Genomic DNA, 21,575 nt, shown 5'->3' with positions numbered 1-21,575 from the left:
GGGCTGAAGGTGTAGAGCTCGCTCACCTCGGTCTGTGCTTGGTATTTTACACTGCAGTCAGTAGGGGAATGAAGAAACCCATTTATTCACCATGTTTTTAGTACCTTCGTTATTGAGATGTTTTGAAACTCGTGCGAAAAGATGATTAATTGACTTAATTAATTTAATGGCAGAAGGAAACTGCAGGCGGGACAGGCGGGGTCTAGTGGTAGTGTGTCTAATGGCGGTAAGCGGTGGCGCATGTGATTTGCATGCGTGCGAGCATAGGAGATTATGTGTGTAAAAGCTGCGGCCTAGTGACATCACCCTTTCCCAGGGTGTGTGTTGTTTCAGTGTGTCAGTTGCCCTCTTTGTTTTTTTTTGTTTTTTGGCCATGAGATTGGGGGGGCATTTCTCACCTTCTGACTAAATGTACTCTGTGGCCCCTCCCTGGTCATTCTGGTAAACATGTAGGTTCGCGACTGCTCTATTTCCAGAACAGTGTCACACATCCATGAATTAGACGGCAGAAATTCTTCAGCCTCCCTCCCCATCTCATTCCCCCCCCTCCCTCCCTCCCTCCCTTCTTCTGTCTCTCCCTGACATTACTGAGTGACGGGGGAATGAAGCAAAGGCTGTTCCTGTTGGCTGCTGGACTGTAGAATGAAGTGTGTGTGTGTGTGTGTGTTTTTGTATGTGCAAGTCTATGTATGTTTTTGTGTATGAGTGCATGCTGTGAATGCTTGTGAATGCATGTCTGTGCAAGAAATTGTATCTGCATATACATGTGTGTTTGAGCATGAGCTTGTGTGTGTGTGTGTCCTTGTGTGTGTGTGCGCATGCCTATGTGTGTGTGTCTGTATGTGTGTGTGCGTGTGTGTGGGTGTGTGCGTGTGTCTGTGTGTGTGTACGTGTGTGTGTCCGTGTGTGTCCGTGTGTGTGTGTGTGTGTGTGTGTGTGTGGGTGAGTGTGTGTGTGTGTGTGTGTGTGTGTGTGGGTGAGTGTGTGTGTCCGTGTGTGTATGTGTGTGTGTGTGTGTGTGGGTGAGTGTGTGTGTCCGTGTGTGTGTGTGTGTGTGTGTGTGTGTTTAAGGTCGGTCAGACTCGTATGCTGTGTGGCTGTGGGTTCTGACAGGCAGACGTGGCTGGGTAAAAACAGTGGGACTGGGAGAGTGAAAGGGAGCCTTGTCCTGGCTTTGCCTCTCTCAGTGTTTGTGCCCTCTCTCTGCTCCTTCTCTCCACACCCTGTTTTGTATAAAGAAAGACCTGCCAGATGAAATGAGCTCTGCAGGCAACCCGGGCTTTCCGGTGAGAGAAATAAGGATGCCCTGTTCCTGCCGCGCATCACACAAAAAAGACGCACCCCGCCCCCCTCTCTCTCTCCTCGCTCACGACCCCCTCTGTGCGAATGTTTACTCGCTCCCGCCGTGAGAACACAGGGTGCCTCAGTCGCCTGGCTCGGGAGCAGCAGCCAGCCTCAGACAAACGCCCGTGTGCCGCTTTCCGCTGGGAACGAGGCGTCGGGGCTGCGCCCCCGCCCCCCCCGCGAGACCGGGAGGACCCGCCGCGCCACTTTTCCCCGCCCACGCCCCTGTCACCTTGCGCGGCGTCTCCCAGGCGTCCGGCGGGACCCAGACCGCAAACGCGGCAGTGACACGCGGTAATCTGCGCAGCCAATGTTAACTGTTTATTTCGCGCGATACATTCATTAGCTTAGCCCATCCAGAGTGTTACTGTTCATGCCCGTCGTGAATAATGCTATCAGTTAATAATAGCGTGACTTTTATGTTGAGATTGAGATTTCTCTATGAAAGTTTGAGAAATATGAAATGAATATTTGAAGGCCATAATCTCGGACTTGGAGTTGGTCCAGCTCAAAAATACATTGCCTGTGATGTAACTGGCAGAAAGATAAACAAACTTTACGAGTACACTGGAGGCAGTGTAGCAGCAGTTAAACCTAAAGATTGCAGGTTCCATTGGTTCCTTGGTCGGACACTGCTGTTACACCCTTAGGCAAGGCACTTCACCCGAATTGCGTTAGCATATATCCGGCCAAATGAGTGGATACTATGTGGAAAAAAGTTGTGTAAAGGCCAGTTAGCAGTTCGGCCATGTATGATCATTGCCACCAATGATTATCACATTTTATGGTCGGTCGCAATGAGTTTTAGTTTATACTAGAGAGACGGATGATTTGTTGTCATTGCTATCATCATTGTGCCCATGACTGAATCTTAAATTGTATTGCACTTTGACCCCATCGCTGGCTCCGTTATCCTGACAATATTATTATAGAACGTTCCCATTTCCTGTAATTATTTCTAGCGACGTATATAGCCATTGACTAGCCTGACCTTGAAATAAATAAAACGGAAGACCAAACATTTCTTGAGTGCGTGATGAACACAATATGCAATGTTTCCGTGCCTGCATGCTACCGACCGGGAGGACTATAGACTTGCCATTAATGACTCCACTTTGGCGATGCATTCTTATTGGTTAAAAATTTATACATTTTACAAGCAACTGCAATTTTCAATATCAAAATGGAGCGATAATGGAATGTTGGTGACAATGTAGCGATATCCATCAGCCAATCAAGCGTCGCCTAACTGTAAACTGTCCTTAAGTCGCTCTGGATATGAGCGTCTGCTAAGTGCCTGTAATGTAAGGTCAGCTGCCGTCTCGGTTCAGACGGAGCTCGGGCCAGCTGGTCTTGTGACTGTCGTGACGAGCCGATGATTTGGTGAGGAAGACGTCTCGTGTGTCCTCGCTTAAACGTGCCCGTCGGTTGACTCTTTGACCTGTCCATCAACACCCATGTGACGAATGGTCATGTCTAGCCGTGACCAGCCTAACCCCGCCCAGGGCAAATACTCTGCCCATTCATGAGTAATATACCCATCATAATCCAAAACAAGCTTTCGTTACTTTACTCTTGAGCAGTTTCGCCTTGAAACGCATTAAAAGAGAAGGCTAGTCGGGATCACCCATAAGAACAGGGAGGCGCAAGGCCGTGCAGCCGGCAGGGCAGCCCAATTCCACAAGGGTGCACAGGTACAGGTGCGGGGAATTTTGTTTATTTGCTGTCTTTCTGCCTGGGCTGTGTGTGTTTCCTCTGCCGGTGTTTAGCCAATCAGGCTCCAGCATACGTGAGCCCAGCCCCCTGGCCCAGGTCCGCCCCCTCGACCTGCTCCCTGGCCTTCAGTCAGCCTGGGAGAGTTTATTTATTTGGAGAAAGCGAGAGGGCTGGGTGGAGGGGGTGGGGGGTTGGGCAGTGAGTGTGGCCAGTTCAGGAAGTACACAGGAGAAAATCCAAACACGGTTGGGTCAACAGCACAAGCTGAGGGCACTCCTTACTAGTCAAAGAGAGGGAAGGAAAGGAGGGAAGAGGAGAGGAAAGAGGGGAAGAGAAAAATGGAAAGGAGGACCGTTTTTTAAATTAAATTTGTGCCCTGCTTCATCAGATTGCAGGCTTGGCTAACTGATGCTGCCGGCCGAGGTTCAGTGAACGGTCTGTACCCCCTGCTGGGCATCTCTTTCTGAGAAATGCTTAGCGGTGTAGGGAGGCCAAAGGCCCTGGAGTAATCCTGCATGACAAACGCACAGAGGTGCCAAAGCTTTGGCTTTTTATTCATATTACATCATGCTGTAACACTGTGCCATGACATAATTATGCAAGTTATATCTCAGTTTCAACTTCCTCTGTTCCGGCAGGAGCCCAGAGTGGTGAGTGTTGTTATTATCTGTAAACATCTGTCGCCCACGGCTGGAGTTATTTCAGTAAGTGAATTTAAGTTCAGTCTGGCAATTGGAACATCTTAACGGTAAGAGGCATTTCTCCAGTTCATGAACTGAAATGAAGTGGGTCTGAGCCCGGCTCTGTTATTGACAGCGCGAGGAGCGAATGAGACGGGGCGGCTCGCCGCGTTATCATGGCAACCCCGCAGCACGGCCGCGTGTGAATGAAACAGCGGGCGCCACGGCAACCAGCTGTGCGTAATTCACCCCGCCGCGGGCGGAGGCTCGGCCCGCGGAGCTTTCCCAGAGCGCGGGGCACCGGGGTTAATCTCCCTTGATCAGGCATCAAATGAGCGCGGCGCGGCGGGGTCGCCGAGGGGGCCGGAGACGCGCGGCGGGGCGGGGCCCCGCGTCCTGCGCAAGCGCGCTTCCCCCGGCTCCTCTCCTCGAGAGGGGCCCCCCTAAACCCCCCCTCCCCTTCCCCCCGGCCCCGGCCCCGGCACACGATGGCGGCTGTGTGACCGGGGGCATGTGGTCTGCTGGCGAGTGTCAAAAGCGTTTGTGTTAAGTGGGGGAAACGATAAGTCAGGTCCCCGACAAAGCCGCCATTCACGGCGTCATTAATTCGTTATCCCAAAGCGGCTTAGCCCGGTTAGGGCCGCGGCCCCCTTCTGCAGAGCACGGGGAACCCATACCAGCCATTCCAGGTGTGTAATGGGGCAGCGGGGCACCCCGCCCCGTATGGGACTAAACAGCCAAAGTGGCTTTTATCTGGAGGCCCGGCGGAGGCCAAGGAGTACACACATTCATGGAGCTTTCAGTCGCTCCAGAGTTACTGTGTGTGTGTGTGTGTGTGTGTGTGTGTGTGCCAGCATTCTAGTACTTCTTATGCACACAAACCCCCTCTTGTGACACACACACACACACGCACACAGTAACTCACTCTCTTAACCAGTAGCCTAGCAGGCTAACACAGGCTGTGGGTTGCAGGCCCTCGCAAGCAGCCAAGCAAACAGCGAAAAAGCCTCCACGCTTCTAAAATTAGAGCACAAATAGCCGGCAGTGTGTGTGTACATGCAGGCAGGCCAGCGAGCCGTCTAAATATCAGAGCTAAACGCTGAGCAAAAACGGCTCAAATGAGCCTTCTAAAGACCGGCGTCTGGAGCCGAGCTGTACAGTAGCTCTTTATGAAGAGGGCTTTATGTGCTCAGGGGGATACGGCCAATTACGGGACATTAAGCAGAAAGGGAGCTCCTCCTTTAAAAAATGCCGCCAGCGGTCGCCGGCACTGACCTTTTGGTAAACACGAATGTGCTTTTCTCTCGTAGCCTGTTGGCATCGGGTGGTGAAGAATCATGCTCTCATTCGGTCCATTACGTGCATGTGTGTGTAGGAGTGTGGGAGAGAGAAAGAGAAAGGGGGAGGGGGGCAAAGTTAGTGCAAACTCATGCTGCTACCGTGGACTGGTATGATGTAGTTTGTAGCTCTGAGCAGCCGCACTGCATAGTTCACGCTGTGCGTTCCTCACTCAGTGGGTGAGGACACAGCTGGCTCTGGCACCCTGGCACTGCCACTCACGCCAGGCTTCTGCAGATCTGCTCTGCTAGGCTGGCCTGTGATCAGGCCCGCAAGGCTGCACCACCTCTGCTTCACTCCCAGTGACATTCTGAACGGATGAAGATGATTGGCCTTTGCAAAATGCTCGTAATCATTATTTAACTCTGGTGGGAGGGGGGGGAGATTAGCAGCCATGTGATCTCATGAGTTCTGATCTCATTGGTTGTCGCTGATTCCTGCCTCTTGCCCGATGTGATTACCCCTGAGATTACTGGACTCAGGGTCTCTGCGACCTTCCAATCATGTAGTCACGGCTCCTCATGGCATCCTGACCATGTTACTAACCACAGACTTTTTTTCCAAAGCCAGACTGGTCATGGTTGTGATGTTAAGTGATTGCAAGTTCAGTTGTACATATATACTGCAGTACACGTTACTCAGTGTATAATCATCTCTGATAGAGCATATTTTTCCCCGGTTAGAATATCTTTTAATCCAGGAATCATATAAACTCTTGGTTAGGCACTCACATAAACTTATATCAGACTCACAAAAAATTGAATTAACAGTTGAGTTAACAGAAACAGAAAATTTCACTGTACAGATGTGGGTTACCATGTATAAAAATGGAAGACCGAAGCGTGTGTGCATGTGTGTGTGTGTGTCTGTGTGCGCGTGTGTGTGTGTAAGTTTTTGTGTGACATGCACCCACTGCAGAGTACCTCAAGTTCTGTACCTCATGTCCATCATAAAACTCTACCACATAGCTCAGTCTCCTGAGAGCCCCCTCCCTCCACACACATGCATTAGATCGGTTCCATGACCCCAGCTGTGATCTAGGGGGCTAAACCAAGACCTTTCTCCTGTAATCTCTTAAACTAACCCGCTTACAGAAATCCCACATAACGCCCCCCTCTCCCCCCCTTCCAAACCATAATGCACCCACGGACCCTACCGCACCATGCACCCTCCCCCCCCCCCCCCCCCACCCCCCAAAAAATAATCAGAATAATCCACTGGTGAAAACCCGACACTCCCCGCAACTCTTACCTCCCATTAATGCTAACACCTCATTAACCTGGTAATACCCTTGGCTAATGTTGCGCTAAACCCTTCACACTTAAAGCAACAGACCCAGACCGGCATGCAGTCAGACCGTTTCAGTCTCCAGGGCCCTTCAGGCCTCATACACAGCACATCTGTGGGTCCATTTTTAAGCAGTTTTATAAGAGTTGTGCATTGGCACAATATTCAAAAGTTTTTCTTTTAAAATTCCTTTAAAACCTGCAAATTATATGATAAATAATTGGGCTTTTATTTTGGCAAAATTTGAGTGAACCATATAAGAAGCAGGCAGCCCCTGTAAGGTAGACAAATATGCTGACTGTTGATTGGAGGACAGCCCTATGCATGACAAAATTCTGCATGATAAGCGTTAATGAGCAAACAATACTGGCTATAACTCTGAGATAGTGGTTGATGATATGTTTTAACCATTCCAGTTTTTTCCAGGATGCAGCTTTCACCTTAGTGCCTCTCTATAAAGCAACCGAGAATGCCACCATTTGATTGTGGCAAAATATGAGTGTTAGATTTATTGTTCCTGCCTGATTTGTTTTATCTGTTGTTCTGTGTTTGGATGGTACTTCGGCATCACGCTAGCTGATTGGCTGAAAGTCGCGGTGCTCTGTCTCTGATTGGACAGTCCTAACCGGGCGGGTGCTGTCTTGGTCTGCAGGGTTCGGGGTTCCATGCGTCGCGGAGGCAGAAGTATGGGAATGTGTTTAAGACCCACCTGCTGGGACGGCCCCTGATCCGGGTGACGGGCGCAGAGAACGTGCGGAAGGTCCTGATGGGGGAACACAGCCTGGTGACGGTGGACTGGCCGCAGAGCACCAGCACCCTGCTGGGCCCCAACAGCCTGGCCAACTCCATCGGAGACATCCACAGAAAGAGGAGAAAGGTAAGCCTTGCTGTACCCCCTGCACTCTTTACCTGTATCCTTATGTGTACCCATACCTGTATCCTCACCTGCACCTCTACCTGAGCTCTTTACCTGTATCCTTACCTGTATCCTCACCTGTACCTCTACCTGCACTCTTTACCTGTATCCTTACCTGTATCCTCACCTGTACCTCTACCTGCACTCTTTACCTGTATTCTTACCTGTATCCTCACCTGTACCTCTACCTGCACTCTTTACCTGTATCCTTACCTGTATCCTCACCTGTACCTCTACCTGCACTCTTTACCTGTATCCTTACCTGTATCCTCACCTGTACCTCTACCTGCACTCTTTACCTGTATCCTCACCTGTACCTCTACCTGCACTCTTTACCTGTATCCTCACCCGTACCTCTACCTGCGCTCTTTACCTGTATCCTTACCTGTACCCTTACATGTATCCTCACCTGTACCTCTACCTGCACTCTTTACCTGTATCCTTACGTGGACCTATTACCTGTATCCTCACCTGTACCTCTACCTACACTCCTTACCTGTATTCTTGCTTGTACTTTCTACCTGTACACTCACCTGTACACTTACCAGAACTCCTTACCTATATACTTACCTGTACACTTACCTGTATCCTCACCTGTACCTCTACCTGCACACCTTATCTGTTCCTCAAGCTGTGCCTTTTCCTGTATCCTTACCTGTACTCTTCCCTGCACTTCTTAGCTGTACCCTTACCAACCAGGTGTTCTCTCATCAGCTTAGTCTGACATTGATTGACCTATTAAAACAAAACACTTCCTGTACACCTGCTTTGGCTGTAGTATCCCTGTCTGGATAGAAAATGGGAGATTGAGCTATTTAGGTCACTCAGAAGCAAAAGGTAGCCCCGCCCCCCTACAAACCCCCTCCACAGCCCAAAATCACAACTTGGGCTCACATTGCAGTGATTGGAGCGGAGGCAGAGATCCAGGGGTGTAGCCCACAACTTGAGAGCGATCCTGTCAATCACACCTGGCCTGCACCACAGACTCCCACGATGGGGAGGCGCAGTGCCAACTGTGAGAAAAATGCGTCTCCTCTGCCCAACCCATGGAGGGAGGGGGGTGTCTCAACGAAAACAAGGGGGCTCCTGTGACATCACTGCCGCGCACTCAGGCTGATCAGGCTGATACGGACCCCCGCGGGTCAATGCCTCATCAAGCCATTAGAGGAAATTGTTCGAGGGGGGTGGGGACAGGCTCTTTTCATTATCCAGGTTGGGTGGGGGGGGGGAGCATACCTTTCCCCCCCTCCTCCCCATTGTCCCGGAACAGAACGGTGCTGTACCACTGAAAGGTCAATGGGCTGTAATCAGCAGGCTAATCCCTGTGCTCTGGGAGCCCTCACACAAGCCCCTAATGACCTGTAATTAGCCAGCGAGCTTTCGGCTCACAAAGAGAGCTTTTTACTTTCTACCCCCAGACCCCAGCCCCCTAGTGCAGGAGCAGGGTTCTGGCATCTGTTTGCCCCCCCCCCCCAACCACCCCCTGAGTATAGTGTCTGGGCAGGGGGCTCCGTTACAATGGAGGGGTGTCAATAGACGGACTTGCTTGACCTTGACGCGGTGTAATGGCGGTGGGGTGATGTCGGCGGTGGTGGAGGGAGTGGCGGTGTTCGAGAGCTGTGCGTGAACTTTGACCAATCCAGCATACCTTTGGCGGATAAAGAAGCAGGAGGGCCGTCCGTACGGTGCTGGAACACTTACTTATAAAACTTTAAAAACAACCCTTGCGTCGGTAACAGTGACACAACCGTGACAAAAGTCCCATGGTCCCGCTGGAGGTAATCTGCTTGGAGTTGGCACAGGCCAGACACAGTATGGACACCTAAACTAGGAGGAGGGGGTAGGAGGAGGTGATTTTGAGCGGTGGGTGTCTGTGGTTCTGAAAAGGCTGGCACCCTATCATAGATACCTTAGCCCCTAGTGTTAGTCCTTCACACAGCGCTGTCCCAAACACTATGGTTTCACATTCTAGAGCTTTTCCGGAAACAAGCGTCAAGTCAAGCCAGGTCGTTGAGGCTTGTGATGGTTCTCAACCTGAAACCCAATGCTAAACCTCACGTTCGTTGATATAGCTCACCGCCCTGAACCTGAAATACTTTAAATCTTGGACTCCCTGGTCCCTATCCATCCCTCTCTCCTCTGCATCTCTCTTCCTCTTTCTCCACCTCTCCACCGCCTGTTTTCATTTGTCTTTCGACTCCTGAACCTCCCACCTTGTGTTCAGTGAAAGACAGAAAGAGAGAGAAAGAGAAAATGAGAGTGAGAGAGAGAGAGACAGAGAGAGAGGGAGAGAGAGAGGGAAGGGAGAGTACATGGGGGGAGCAGAGCTGTTAGTCAAACTCAAACTGATTTGCCAGACCAAAAAAAAAAAAAAAAAAAAACTGGAGAAAATAATACTGCCAAAAACTCAACTATTTCCCTCCGACTATGTACCGCACGAGCGGCTCCTCCAAGGCTCCACAGTCCCCCCTACGGTATTCTGTCATATTCCAGTTTCCTATGGTTAATGGCTCAAAAGGCAGAGGCCATGAAACTCACAGTGACGCATTTCACCTAGTTCAAACACTGGACCCTATTCAGGAGAGCCGCCCAGGGCTCCTGAGCTACTGGAGTTTCAGGGCCCCAGCGACTGACCGGGGCCCCTGGTGCCTCCTGCTTACCTGCTGTGCCTCACTTCTGGGCCCCAGTCCACTGCTGGCTCCTGGCGGGGGACCCTGTGGAGTCTGTCCTGATTGGATGCTGGACTGCGAGGGCTGGCTTCCCAGAAACCCCTTGTTTCCCTTACATGTAGGATCGTAGAGATTAGCCACTCTCGCCCCCCCCCCCCCCCCCCCCTCCTCCTCCTCCTCTTCTTCCTTGTCTGTCTCCATCTTGATCTGAATTATTGTCACCGACGGAGAATGGCTGTGTAACGTCTGTGGTAGGCATGCAAACTGGAAAGTGTGTGTCACAAGACGGGGCGTGTGTGCAGCAAGAAGATGAGAGGATGCACTAGAATGCTGGAACACACACACACACACACACACAATATAAAAGCCACCCAATGCATTGACTGAATACCAGCGCTGTGGTGGAAGGGAAGACTGAGTGTTTATTAGAGCTGGACCTGAGGATCAGTGACTGGGAGTGCAGCCGCACGGAAGTGAGGGGAACAGCTCCTGCAGTTACGTCAGAGGCCAGCAGAGGGAGTTTTTTATCCTCAGGCGTGCTGATTATTGTTTCAGCGAAATGATGAATGGAGGATTGTGTTTCAGGCTGCGAGGGTTAAAAGGAGGTAGGGAGGGAGGGGTAGAGAGAGGGATGGAGAGAGGGAGGAGGGGGCATAAGGAGACAGAAAAGGAGAACAGTAAAAAAAAGGGAGAGATGAAAGAATAAAGAAGTGTTACACGCCGGTCAAACCAGCAGCCCAGTTCAGTATCACTGGGGACACATGGGAATGATTAGCTGGGGGAGCGGACGGATATCAAAAAGTCACGTTTTGTAATAAAGCCCGAAAAGCATTTTGAGATTTCTTAGTTTTTCTTTTTTTTTTCGGAGCACTTACTGGAATCTCCTGGCGTGGGGGCCAGAACTGACTCGCTTGCGGCTACCCGCTGCCGCGCCGTTCGGTACCTGCAATAGGAGCCGCTGCCAAGAGAAAAGAGGTCGTGGACCGCAGAAAGGATGGAGGGGACAAACATGCTTCTCTAATGCACCATGGCGGTGGACTCTTACTGACAGGCGCGCAGGCACGCCAGCGTTCCTTTCAATATCCAGTTCAGCTCAAGTCGATTTTATTTGTGCGGTGCTTTTTACAAAAAGCAGTTGTTGCAAAGTAGCCCTACAAAGATCCAGGCCTGAACCCCCCCAAGAACATGCCTAGGGCAACAGTGGCAGGGGAAAACTCCCTGGCAGGAAGAAACCTTGAGCAGAACCTGACTCAGAGGGGGGAGCCCATCTACCACTGGCTGGCACCAGTTAATAGGAAAAGGAATGATTACATAACACATGTACAGTAAACAGAAAAATGACTGCAGGACTATGTGAATATAAATGTCAATGGCAATGTGTAATTGAAGCTGGGCAAGGATAACTCTATTCCTGATGAGAGATGAGTTGGAAGGCCAACAGGTGGTACTGTCAGGCAGGGGACAGGCACGGAGCTGGAGCTGAGCCAACTGCATCTGGAGGAGGGTGCTCAATGTTCTGAGGTGGAATGGGCCGAACAGAGCAGGTCTACGTTCTCAGAGCCAGTGAACCAACAGGGTGAAGCAAAGCTCATCCCCTTCTCCTCTTCCTAATCTCTTCTCATTCTCCGGATGACTCCCGCATCATGCAGCTATCCTTAAAGGAAAAGTCAAAAGGATCTTGGCTGACGAAAGCAAGTCTTGTACTTAAAATAGCTGACAAGAAGGTGCTCAATCAACGCTTGTCATATTTGTAACGTTTATCATGGTAGCAGAACAGCTCGGCAACATTGTGTGCCCGCTTTCTTGAAATACGATCAGCCTTTGACAAAGAGAATCTGCGGATAATCTCTACGTCAAATATTAAATCCCTTTTAATTCACTGGCAAACAGCTCCACTGTTGTTCTGCACATTTTTCTTTTTGCCTAGTGTGCAGCTTGTACAAAGCTATATATTCACTCCTGATTATAAATATAACAGGGACTCACAGAAAAAGAATGAGTGTCGATTAGTTTAGGAATAAGTTGGAAATTGTAATCAATCAGATGTATCTGCACCTATAAATCAGAAGCAACTGCGCCTACAAAACTTATTGATTCAATAAACTTACCCAGTAGCTAGACTCTTTCACTGTTCAGTATATACTGTATATTCAGTGTCCATTTTTACAGGGCTGTGACATGAGCTCTACACTCTCAGACTGTTGTTTCAACAGGCAGACAGACGGATGCATTGAGAGGGAAACATTAACAGAACGAGAGAAATAGAAAAGGAAAATAGTTTGCCTTGTCGTAATATTTTCGTTGTCTCCCTTTCAGTGGAACCCCTCTCCCCCTTTCCTCTGGAACAGGAGACAAACCTCTCAATCTTCTGGCCCTGTGCTCTGTTAAATTACCCCTCGTCTGTTCACCTGAGAGAGGCCTCTGGCACAGATTGAGCATTTTCCTCCCTGCTGGGGAGTTTCTTTTTTTTACCTCACCTGCTTGCTTTTTGTGGGATCACAAAAATACATTTAATTCATTCTACAAAATACGGAACACATTGAGCACATGGTGGTCTGTATCCATGTTAATCAATCAAATGGTGTGATTAACGTTTTCGATGTGGCAAAACCCTTTAAGGGTTACCTGCTCTTCACGACCAGTGACGCACAGGTTTGACACAAGCTTATAGTGCAAACAGACTCAGGTGACGGGACCACTCCTATCATGTCTCTCTGAGGAGCTGAGCACGGCTGCAGTGTTGAGCGATGCTCTCTTTGGGCCAGTTATTTGGACGCTGTGAGCGGCATTCGCACCACTGCACCCCATCCCGTCTCCGGACAGGAGCCAGGGGGAGAGGGGGGTGGGATATTCGGGTGGCTGAGAAGGCGTCGGCCTGCTGAAAAACAGCGGCGGCAGCGGGAGCAGCAGCGGCAGTTGCACCGCGATTAACTTCCTGACCCTGTCTGTGATCTGCGCTCCCCCGCTGCCACGGTAACCCGGCACTCAGTGGAGCATTGTTCATTCATACCGTCACTCTCCTGAAAAGGAGAGAGAGAGAGAGGCAGAGAGAGAGCAGGAAAAGCCCCACACAGTCCTGGGAGTTTTCATCAATGCTGTTCATCTGCCAATCAGGTTTCTTATTTGCTGGGCTGTGAGAGTGATGGAGAGAGAGAGTATATGTGAGGAGAGAGGAGGTGTGCTAGGATGAGAGGAGTGCATGGATTGAAGTGGGTGTTTAAATGATACCACGTGAAAGATCTGGGGAGGAGGAGGAGGAGGAGAGAAGAAAGGGTAGACAGGCAGAGATAGAGGGATGCAGGGAGGAGAGAAAAGGCACGCGAAGCGGAAGGGGAGGAGGACACGCGTCCCCGTCAGCGTGCCACTACTCCCCCGTCTTTACAACTGTGGAAAAGCTCGGCGGGGCCAAGGTATTCGGGGTCAGATGGCACCGGGGCGGCGTATGAGAAGTGCTATTGTTAGTCTTCAGCGCAGGAGTCTTTAAGGGGAACATGGATGTTATTTCACCAAACAAACCCTCGCAAGTGAGGCGCATTAGAAATGCGCCGCCGCCGCCAGGAAAATCTTACCTTTCCCTTCGAGAGCTGACAAAGAGGGAAACTCTCCCACTCGCTAGAACGAGAGAGAGAGAGAGAGAGAGAGAGGGAGAGAGGGAGAGAGAGAAAGAGAGAGAGGGAGAGAGGGAGAGAGAGAGAGAGAGAGGGAGAGGGAGAGAGGAGAGAGAGGAGAGAGAGAGAGAGGAGAGAAAAATGAATTTTCCATTGAAAAACTCTTTACAGAAAGGAGAGAAATACGGCGTAGGAGCCGTGGCTGTAAATCAGGGGGGACTGCCGTGGGATAACAATTTCGTGGCTTCTTCCCCCCCTCGCTCGGTAAATCAGGCGCGGCCGGGAGCGCTTGTTTCGCGGGGTCCTTTGGCGGAGTGGTGTTAGCGGAGGACGCGAGGCGCGTGCCTGACCCGTTTGGGGAGGGGGGGGGGGGGCGTGTTAGAGCGTTCGGGGTGCACGGGCGAAGCGGGGGCGAGGGTGCCAGGTGTAATTGGGAATTGTCCCGGGGGCCCTGTGTTGACGGGTGGGTGTCGGAGGGTGTCAGCCTCCGTGCTGGGAGCCAGCTAATGACCCGGGCAGGGCTCCCCTCCGGAGAGATTTGCGATCTCAGCGGGACCCGTCTGAAAAAACAAAAGATAAATAAAATAAAACAAACCTGACGTGGGCCGGGATTCAACGTTCGTCCATAAATTTGACAGACAACGAAAGCGAGAGCCATTTATTTTGTTTTTCGCCACCGTTGCAGTTTGGCGAGTCCGGAGATCAGAAAGACTGACTCAGCGAGCTGAGTTTGTGCAGAAAAAGTGTAAAACTTGCGTTTGCTTGTAAGTCGAAGTTAAGGACAAATGTTGCTTGAATCCAGGCCTCATTCAGGTAGGCATTTTTTCGGCTGATGGGGGCTTTTTGACCTGTTATGCCAGCGCTGCATACCCCTCAGCACACTTTCAGTTTTGCTTCTCTGGTGCCACCTCCACCCTACCTGCATCATTCCTGCTGATACATCAGATGAGTGAGATCCCTCCCAAAAAACTCACACTTACTTGTTTTCTGGCTCATTTAGGACAGGGGAATCCTGTCGCCTGTGTTTTTGCCATACGGAGGTACCAAATCATAAATACAGCCCCATTTCTTAGGAGTTGCACATTTTATCTGTCACAATCCACGGTAGAGGGGAACTCCCTGTACAAGAAAACAGCCTATGAAGAAAGGACTAATGTCAGTCATCTCTTTCATTGACTTTTGGCTTTGGATTGTAGCTTTCTACAGCTGCCCAAAGTGCCACTCCAGTTATTTGCAAGAGCTTTTTTACAGTGATAAGTTTCACTGTCGGACTATGTGAATATCCACAGCTATCAGAAGTGTGAGTGTGTGTGTGCGTGCGCGCTTGTGTGTGTGTCCGCGCATGTCTGTCCGTCTACGAGAGACAGAGAGTGACCGAGAGCCAAGAGAAAGTCTCCTCTCCGACCTCAAACATCCTGAGGAGCCGAGCAGCGGCTCCAACCAAAACCAAACTCCCTCCGCCTGCCCTCCGCTTCTCACGGGTGGCAGCGTCACGCAACGGCTGCACCACCGGGCTCGCGACTCCAAGGTCGTAGGTTTGATTCCCAGACTGGGGACTTAACCTGTACTATTTCATTAACATTCCCGATGATACGAACGGGTGATGTTATTACTGTAAAGTCATGTAAGCTGTGTGAGTTTCTCTGGATTAAAGCATCTGCTAAATGCTGGCCTGCCCGCTGTCTCTCTGCCAGTAGCAGAGTGAGGCTCCAAGTAGCGCCGGAGAAAGGCTGGAGTACATTTCACTGGTGCCACATATGAGAACTGGCGTGATTGAGGAAATGAGTGATTCCTAAAGTAGTGCTGGAATATTTCTGTAAATAGTGCTATACTGATTCCTGGAATTGTGCTATTTATTTGAGTACGGTCTAATACCCCGCGTCCAGTAGTACCCTGAGCAGTGTTGTGAGGGTAATACCTCTAGGGTAATTTAACGGGTAATTTCTGTGCTCTGAATCTTGAGGAACTAGCTGCTCGTCTCCCTGATAGACAGTAGTGTGGAGGTTTCCAATTTAGATTTTGAATTCATATTTAGAATTGTCAGTCAATCTCGTGCAACACACAGTGGGTGATCGAACGACATAACAGCAATGGAGATGGGAAATGAGTGCGCCCCACAATGGAATATGTGGGTTTTGCTGTCGGGGGGAAAGGGGAGAGGATTTAAGGGGTCATAACGGAGAACTTGGTGACTAAATGGCGGTCTCTCTCTCTCACTCTCTCTGCAGGTTTTTGCCAAGGTGTTCAGCCACGAAGCCCTGGAGAGCTACCTGCCCAAGATCCAGCAGGTGATCCAGGAGACGCTGCGGGTGTGGAGCAGCAACCCCGAGCCAGTGAACGTTTACCGCGAGTCCCAGCGGCTGTCCTTCCACATGGCCGTGCGCGTCCTCCTGGGCTTCAGGGTCTCTGACGAGGAGATACGCCACCTCTTCAACACCTTCCAGGACTTTGTGGACAACCTCTTCTCCCTGCCCATAGACCTGCCCTTCACCGGGTACAGGAAGGTGAGCAAGCATCCTGACTCCGCCCCCTTCCCCCCGCCATACCATTCCAATCCAAAATGGAATATGGTGCAATATATTGTGAATATATAGACTTTGCTGAAAATATATAAAGGTGAATATATACCACAGCAATATATTTTTGAAATAAATGAATGCGGCAATGATCTGTGTATTTGCCAGCATGTGGAAGAGTGTGGATAGTATCTTGATGTTATACTTAGTTTCAATTTATTGCAGTATTTTCCATATTCACAAGGGAGTCCTTTTGGCGAGCACTGACCTGCAGTGCCCACACTAAAGATGCTATTAGGATCCTGCCCTAATTCAAACAGTCGAGTTAGTCTGGGGGAATACCAACTGCCATTTCGCTAGTCAAGTGTGTCAGGATTTCCCCTTGGCACAGAGACTCAAATTTGTCTGGCAGCAAAATGTAAAATATTCCTTTTTGGAAAATGAAAGCACCCCACAATCTGCTTCATCCGCAGTTTATTTGAGAAAGAATCAATGGTCGAGTCATTTTACATGGTTGCATTTTATTAGCTGTGAAATGGTGATTTGTCTTTATTCAACAGTGATCTGTTTTCTTTAAGATGGTGATAAGGTGGTGAAAAATGAGTTTTTGTCTAAAAGCCGCTCACACTTCAAAAAACAAACAAGCATTGAATTTAAAGTATTTTTGGAAACTCACTGTGGAGTTCATACATGCTGCAGTGTGACTTTTCATAAAATCTAAATGTGAAATGATAGTTAGGTATGTGTGTAATGGTGATCACTTTATTAGCTATGTAAAAGACAATATATCATGAAGACATTAAAATAGGTAAGAATTTGAGAAAAACATAACGTGGGCATGTTATTACGAAAGGAAAATGGTGATAGAGTATGATGTGGATATTAGATGGCTCTAGGGTACCGCGTGCTGTGGAAGTTGAGACGGTGAGCAGCCATGTTGTGGGTGAGTGATAGTGACAGTGCTCTGGCCTGGTTTCTGCGCAGGGCATTCGCGCGCGGGACACTCTGCAGAGGTGCATTGAGAAGGCCATCCGGGAGAAGCCGCTGCGCAGTCAGGGGAAGGACTACTCCGACGCGCTGGACGTGCTGATCGAGAGCGCCAAGGAGAACGGGGCGGAGCTCACCATGCAGGAGCTGAAGGTACGCTCGTGCCATTGGCTGCTCATTACATCATGTTCATTCTGAATTCAGCTGATTGGCTGTGGGAACGGAGAACTTGGCCTGCAGACAGCCTGTCTGAATTCACCATTTTTAGAAAGCTTTTGATGAGCTGTATACACTCGTGCCCATGGGAAGCTGGAGAGCTGCTGGTTTTTGTTTTCACCTTCAAGTCAGCAACTTCTTCAGACCCAATAAACAAGATAAATGAAGTTCTGAGGAATATTGAAAACTTGGGGATCACATAGCTCTTCAGACACAGGAGTGAATATCACTGCTTTAGAGTCAGTGACACAGATGTAGCTGGAAAACCCCCCTTTTTAGGAACAGGCTTTTTGTCCTCATTTTGCTACCTTGTCTGGAAATTCCAAATGACACAGTCAGGAAGGTCCCGTTTTAAAAATGATTTGGAATCAGACCTGGGCCCTCCCTCTCTGTATAGTGTATACACAGGCATAGTTACCATCAGATAAAGGGTGAAACTGAAACAATAAATTTTACCCACAAACAACTGTACTGGCTTTGATATGGGTGTTAAATTTCGCCACACAGAGCAAGCAGATCAGATCTGGATCAAATACATATTTTTAATACTTTAACTATTTAAATGCTGGTAAACCTTGAAACTGCTGCTTCAGATCCCCAGTAATTTTCAACAAAATGTTACTATTGGAATTTCATATTTGTGCATCATATGAGGAAAGAAGACTATGACTGAAAATAGATGCAGGAACTTGGCCAGGGTCTCGTTAAAGTATTTTAGGTATGAAGGTATGAAAGTGTGAGGGTGAATCTGTATTGGCCTGCCTCATTGTTATGTCACCCACAACAATGGAGTGAAAATTTCATTATGTTGGTAGCCATGGTGATTCTACTAAACAAAAAAATTACATTTTTAAGAGCTTGTTATGGCAGAGAAAACCGAGACATTGTGTTATTTATGGATCACAGAGAAGCAAGGTGAATTAAAATAGGGGGATTTAGGGTGTTCCTTCTACAGAGACATGCAGAGACAAATTGACATCAGCGTCTTCCAGGATATCTCACTGCAATCCCAGAGACAATCAGACCTTGTGCTTTGCTGTGATCAGTTAGATTGGGAGAACACTAGCCTTTTCTTGAGTGTCTGAGTGACCATAATAGTACAGCACATAGGGATCACTTTGCTTGGACGCGTGTAGGTATATACAAGTGCAGAGATGGGCTAGTTTCAGATTTCAGGGGAAACACTTTTGTACCAACAAGCGGTTAAATGTAAAGGAATTCAGAACCCATCTTCCACCTCAAGGTAAATGGTCACTTTCTCAAGTGGAGATTTCCCGCAAGAATAAAATTTAAGCACGTGCTAGTTATCCTGTAGTTTTTTTGTTTTTTCTGTGAAAACACGACGGAGACATTTATGTCTGGAAATTTGACCGATCGAAAAGTGCTCTCAAAAAGAGGCACCCTGGAAGCCCGTTCCACCACCTCCGGCCCAGCGTGAGCAGCGTGGGTGTCCTGTACAGGAATAAGCTTTTGGCAGAGGGAACCAGCCCAACAACATGCCATTTCCCATAATCATGCTGCAGACAGCCTCATTGGGAAGCACCACCCTGCCAGAGGAGCTTCTGGCTGGTTTAGTTCAGCCTCTCCACACTTCTGTAAAAATCAATGTTTTGAGCCCAGCAAATGAGAAACCTAATTGACAGCTGGACACCATTGATGATACATTCCCGGGACTGTTTTAGGGGTTTGCCTGATCTCTTCCTCTCTCCTGTTTTCTTTCTTTCTTTCTCTCAAACTCTCTCTCTTTCTGTCTCTCTCATGCCCAACGTGGAGGGCTTAAGGTAAAATGACAAAATGGAGCCAAAACTCAGTTGTCAGGAAGCCTTCAGCTGCCTCTCCAGCAACACTCCACTCGTCTCCTCCCCCCTCCCCCCTCTGCAAGACCCCCATCCCTGTGCCCCCAAACACACAAGCTCCGCCCCATGTGAGGAAAGGGTGGCCCAAACAAGCTCTTACATGAATAGCGACCACTGGGAATTTAACCTCATTCCCACAGGGCTCCCCATAAAGTGCATTTCCCAAATCATGCAGCTTCTGTCTCACCCCCTCCTCACATTCTGAGCATCATGGATCACCTTGCTGGCACGTCGTCAAGGCGACCCGCACTACCATCTGCAGCGAATCAGGGGTTAGAGGTCGGAGGCAGTTCATTTGACTTGGATGACCTCATTTTGCTCAGCATACACCTCCATCTGATGTGTGACAAGACATGCTGTCATCATCACCTGCAAAGCAGTGTTTCCTGTTATAATATCAAGTGAAACTTAGACTCTCTGGCATCTTCTCTTTGACTATTGGCTGTAGAGCGGGTGGTGCTTGTGTTTGCTCCTCACTATGACCATGACTGAATTCATCACGAGTTCTCCGGAAAGCTGTTCCTATTGACCGCAGTAAAGTTTCGGTGCTAAACCTCCCATCCGCCCCCACCCCCTCCCCTTTCTTGCAGGAGTCGACGATCGAGCTGATCTTTGCCTCCTTCGCCACCACGGCGAGCGCCAGCACGTCGCTGATCATGCAGCTGCTGCGCCACCCGGCGGTGCTGGAGAAACTGCGCGAGGAGCTGCGCAGCCGGGGCATCCTGCACAACGGCTGCCTGTGCGAGGGCGAGCTGCGCCTCGACAACATCTGCGGCCTCAAGTACCTGGACTGCGTCATCAAGGAGGTGCTGCGCCTCTTCACCCCCGTCTCCGGGGGATACCGCACTGCCGTGCAGACCTTCGAGCTCGACGTGAGTCGCCCCCACACGCCTTCTGGCCTCAGAGTGTTATTAGTGATGACATTTTGATACGGTGTTTATATATTTGAATTTAAGGGACCCTCTAATGAGCACAGTACAGAGGTGCAGGTTCCTTTCGTCTTTTGGGGGAAGGAATTTCTTAGTCTTGACTGAAGATGACACAACTTGGGAGACTCACACATACTTTTTCTGTGTCCCTCTTTCTCTCTCTTCCTATCTCTCATTCTCTCTCTCCCCTCTCTTTCTCCCTATCTCTCTATCTCCCCACAACTCTCTCTCTCACTCCCTATCTCTCTCTCCCTCTCTCTCTCCCCTCTCTCTCCCTCTCTCACACTACAGGGAGTGCAGATTCCTAAAGGCTGGAGCGTGATGTACAGCATCCGAGACACCCACGACACCTCGGCCGTGTTCAAGGACGTGGGCGCCTTCGACCCGGACCGCTTCAGCCAGGAGCGCAGCGAGGACAAGGAGGGGCGCTTCCACTACCTGCCCTTCGGCGGCGGGGTGCGCACCTGCCTGGGCAAGCAGCTGGCCACCCTCTTCCTCCGCATCCTGGCCATCGAGCTGGCCAGCACCAGCCGCTTCGAGCTGGCCACCCGGACTTTCCCGCGCATCGCCACCGTGCCCGTCATCCACCCCACCGACGGCCTCAAGGTCAAGTTCTACGGGCTGGACTCCAACCAGAACGAGATCATGGCCAAGACCGACGAGATTCTGGGCGCAACCGTCTGATTGGCCGGGAGGAGGGGAGAGAGAGAGAGTGAGAGAGAGAGAGAGAGAAAGAGCGTATGGCTGGGCGAGAGATGAGTGACGGCAGTGCTGTTTACCATTTTTGCCCCCCCATTGAAGTTTGAAAGACATTTTTTATTATTATATTAATTATTATTGTTTTGTGGACATTCTTGAGAGATAAGAGGAAAAGAAAAGAAGCTGCCAAATATGTATAGTCTTTATTCTTTTTCTAAAAAAACTATCAAAATAACAAAAAAAAGCATAAAAAAAGAAAAGAAAGTAATGTAATGAGAAAATGCACAATGAGGCATGGACCCCAGGAATGTCAGAAGTGGGCTTGGGGACCAGGGTAGGGAGTGGTGGGGGGGGGGGGGGGGGGGGAGTACAGGTAGAGCAGGAAATGGGAGGGGGAAGGGAAAAACAGGGTAAAGAGATTTATCATTTTGGGGGAGCTAGTTCTTCTCCCTTTCACTATCCTGACCTGGAGCGCAGGGATGAAGGAACAGATGACTAAAAAACAAAGAAATAGAAAGAGAGTGAGTGAGAGAGTAAGAACGAGAGAAAGAGTGGGTGTGAGAGACAGGAAGAAAGAAAGATAGAAAGTAGGGAAGATAGAAGCGCTGGAGCAAACTGAGGGCAGTCTGCAAACTCAGGTGTGAAAGGAAGACAGATATTTTGGAAAAATCATGTAAACTTTTGCCTTCTCGTGCACATAAGAGACAATTAATCACCTATTCCTTTCACTTAAAATCTCTTCAGCCTGTGCTCTATTGCCATGATGTCACGCGGAGATATATCTGTCGGCTGCGAACTGTGTATCCAACGACTG

General features: G+C 49.6%; 1 protein-coding gene across 2 annotated transcripts in view; it reads left to right on the top strand.

Moving 5' to 3' along the window:
* The window catches only part of LOC118231059 (cytochrome P450 26B1), a 29,980-nt gene extending 8,926 nt beyond the window's left edge, over positions 1-21,054 (top strand). For both annotated transcript variants that reach the window (XM_035424497.1, XM_035424498.1), the window contains exons 2-6: positions 7,018-7,242; positions 15,787-16,062; positions 17,059-17,214; positions 19,724-20,005; positions 20,354-21,054. In XM_035424497.1, the coding sequence (XP_035280388.1) occupies positions 7,018-7,242; positions 15,787-16,062; positions 17,059-17,214; positions 19,724-20,005; positions 20,354-20,746 (1,332 nt within the window). In that variant the 3' untranslated portion in view covers positions 20,747-21,054. The remainder of the gene's footprint in view (positions 1-7,017; positions 7,243-15,786; positions 16,063-17,058; positions 17,215-19,723; positions 20,006-20,353) is intronic.
* The last annotated feature ends 521 nt before the right edge of the window (positions 21,055-21,575 follow it).

The sequence above is a fragment of the Anguilla anguilla genome, chromosome 7 (assembly GCF_013347855.1).
Source record: "Anguilla anguilla isolate fAngAng1 chromosome 7, fAngAng1.pri, whole genome shotgun sequence".
In the NCBI taxonomy this organism is placed as follows: Eukaryota; Metazoa; Chordata; class Actinopteri; order Anguilliformes; family Anguillidae; genus Anguilla; species Anguilla anguilla.
The sequence above is the reverse complement of the archived record's forward strand: the minus strand, read 5'-3'. Positions and strand labels throughout refer to the sequence as shown.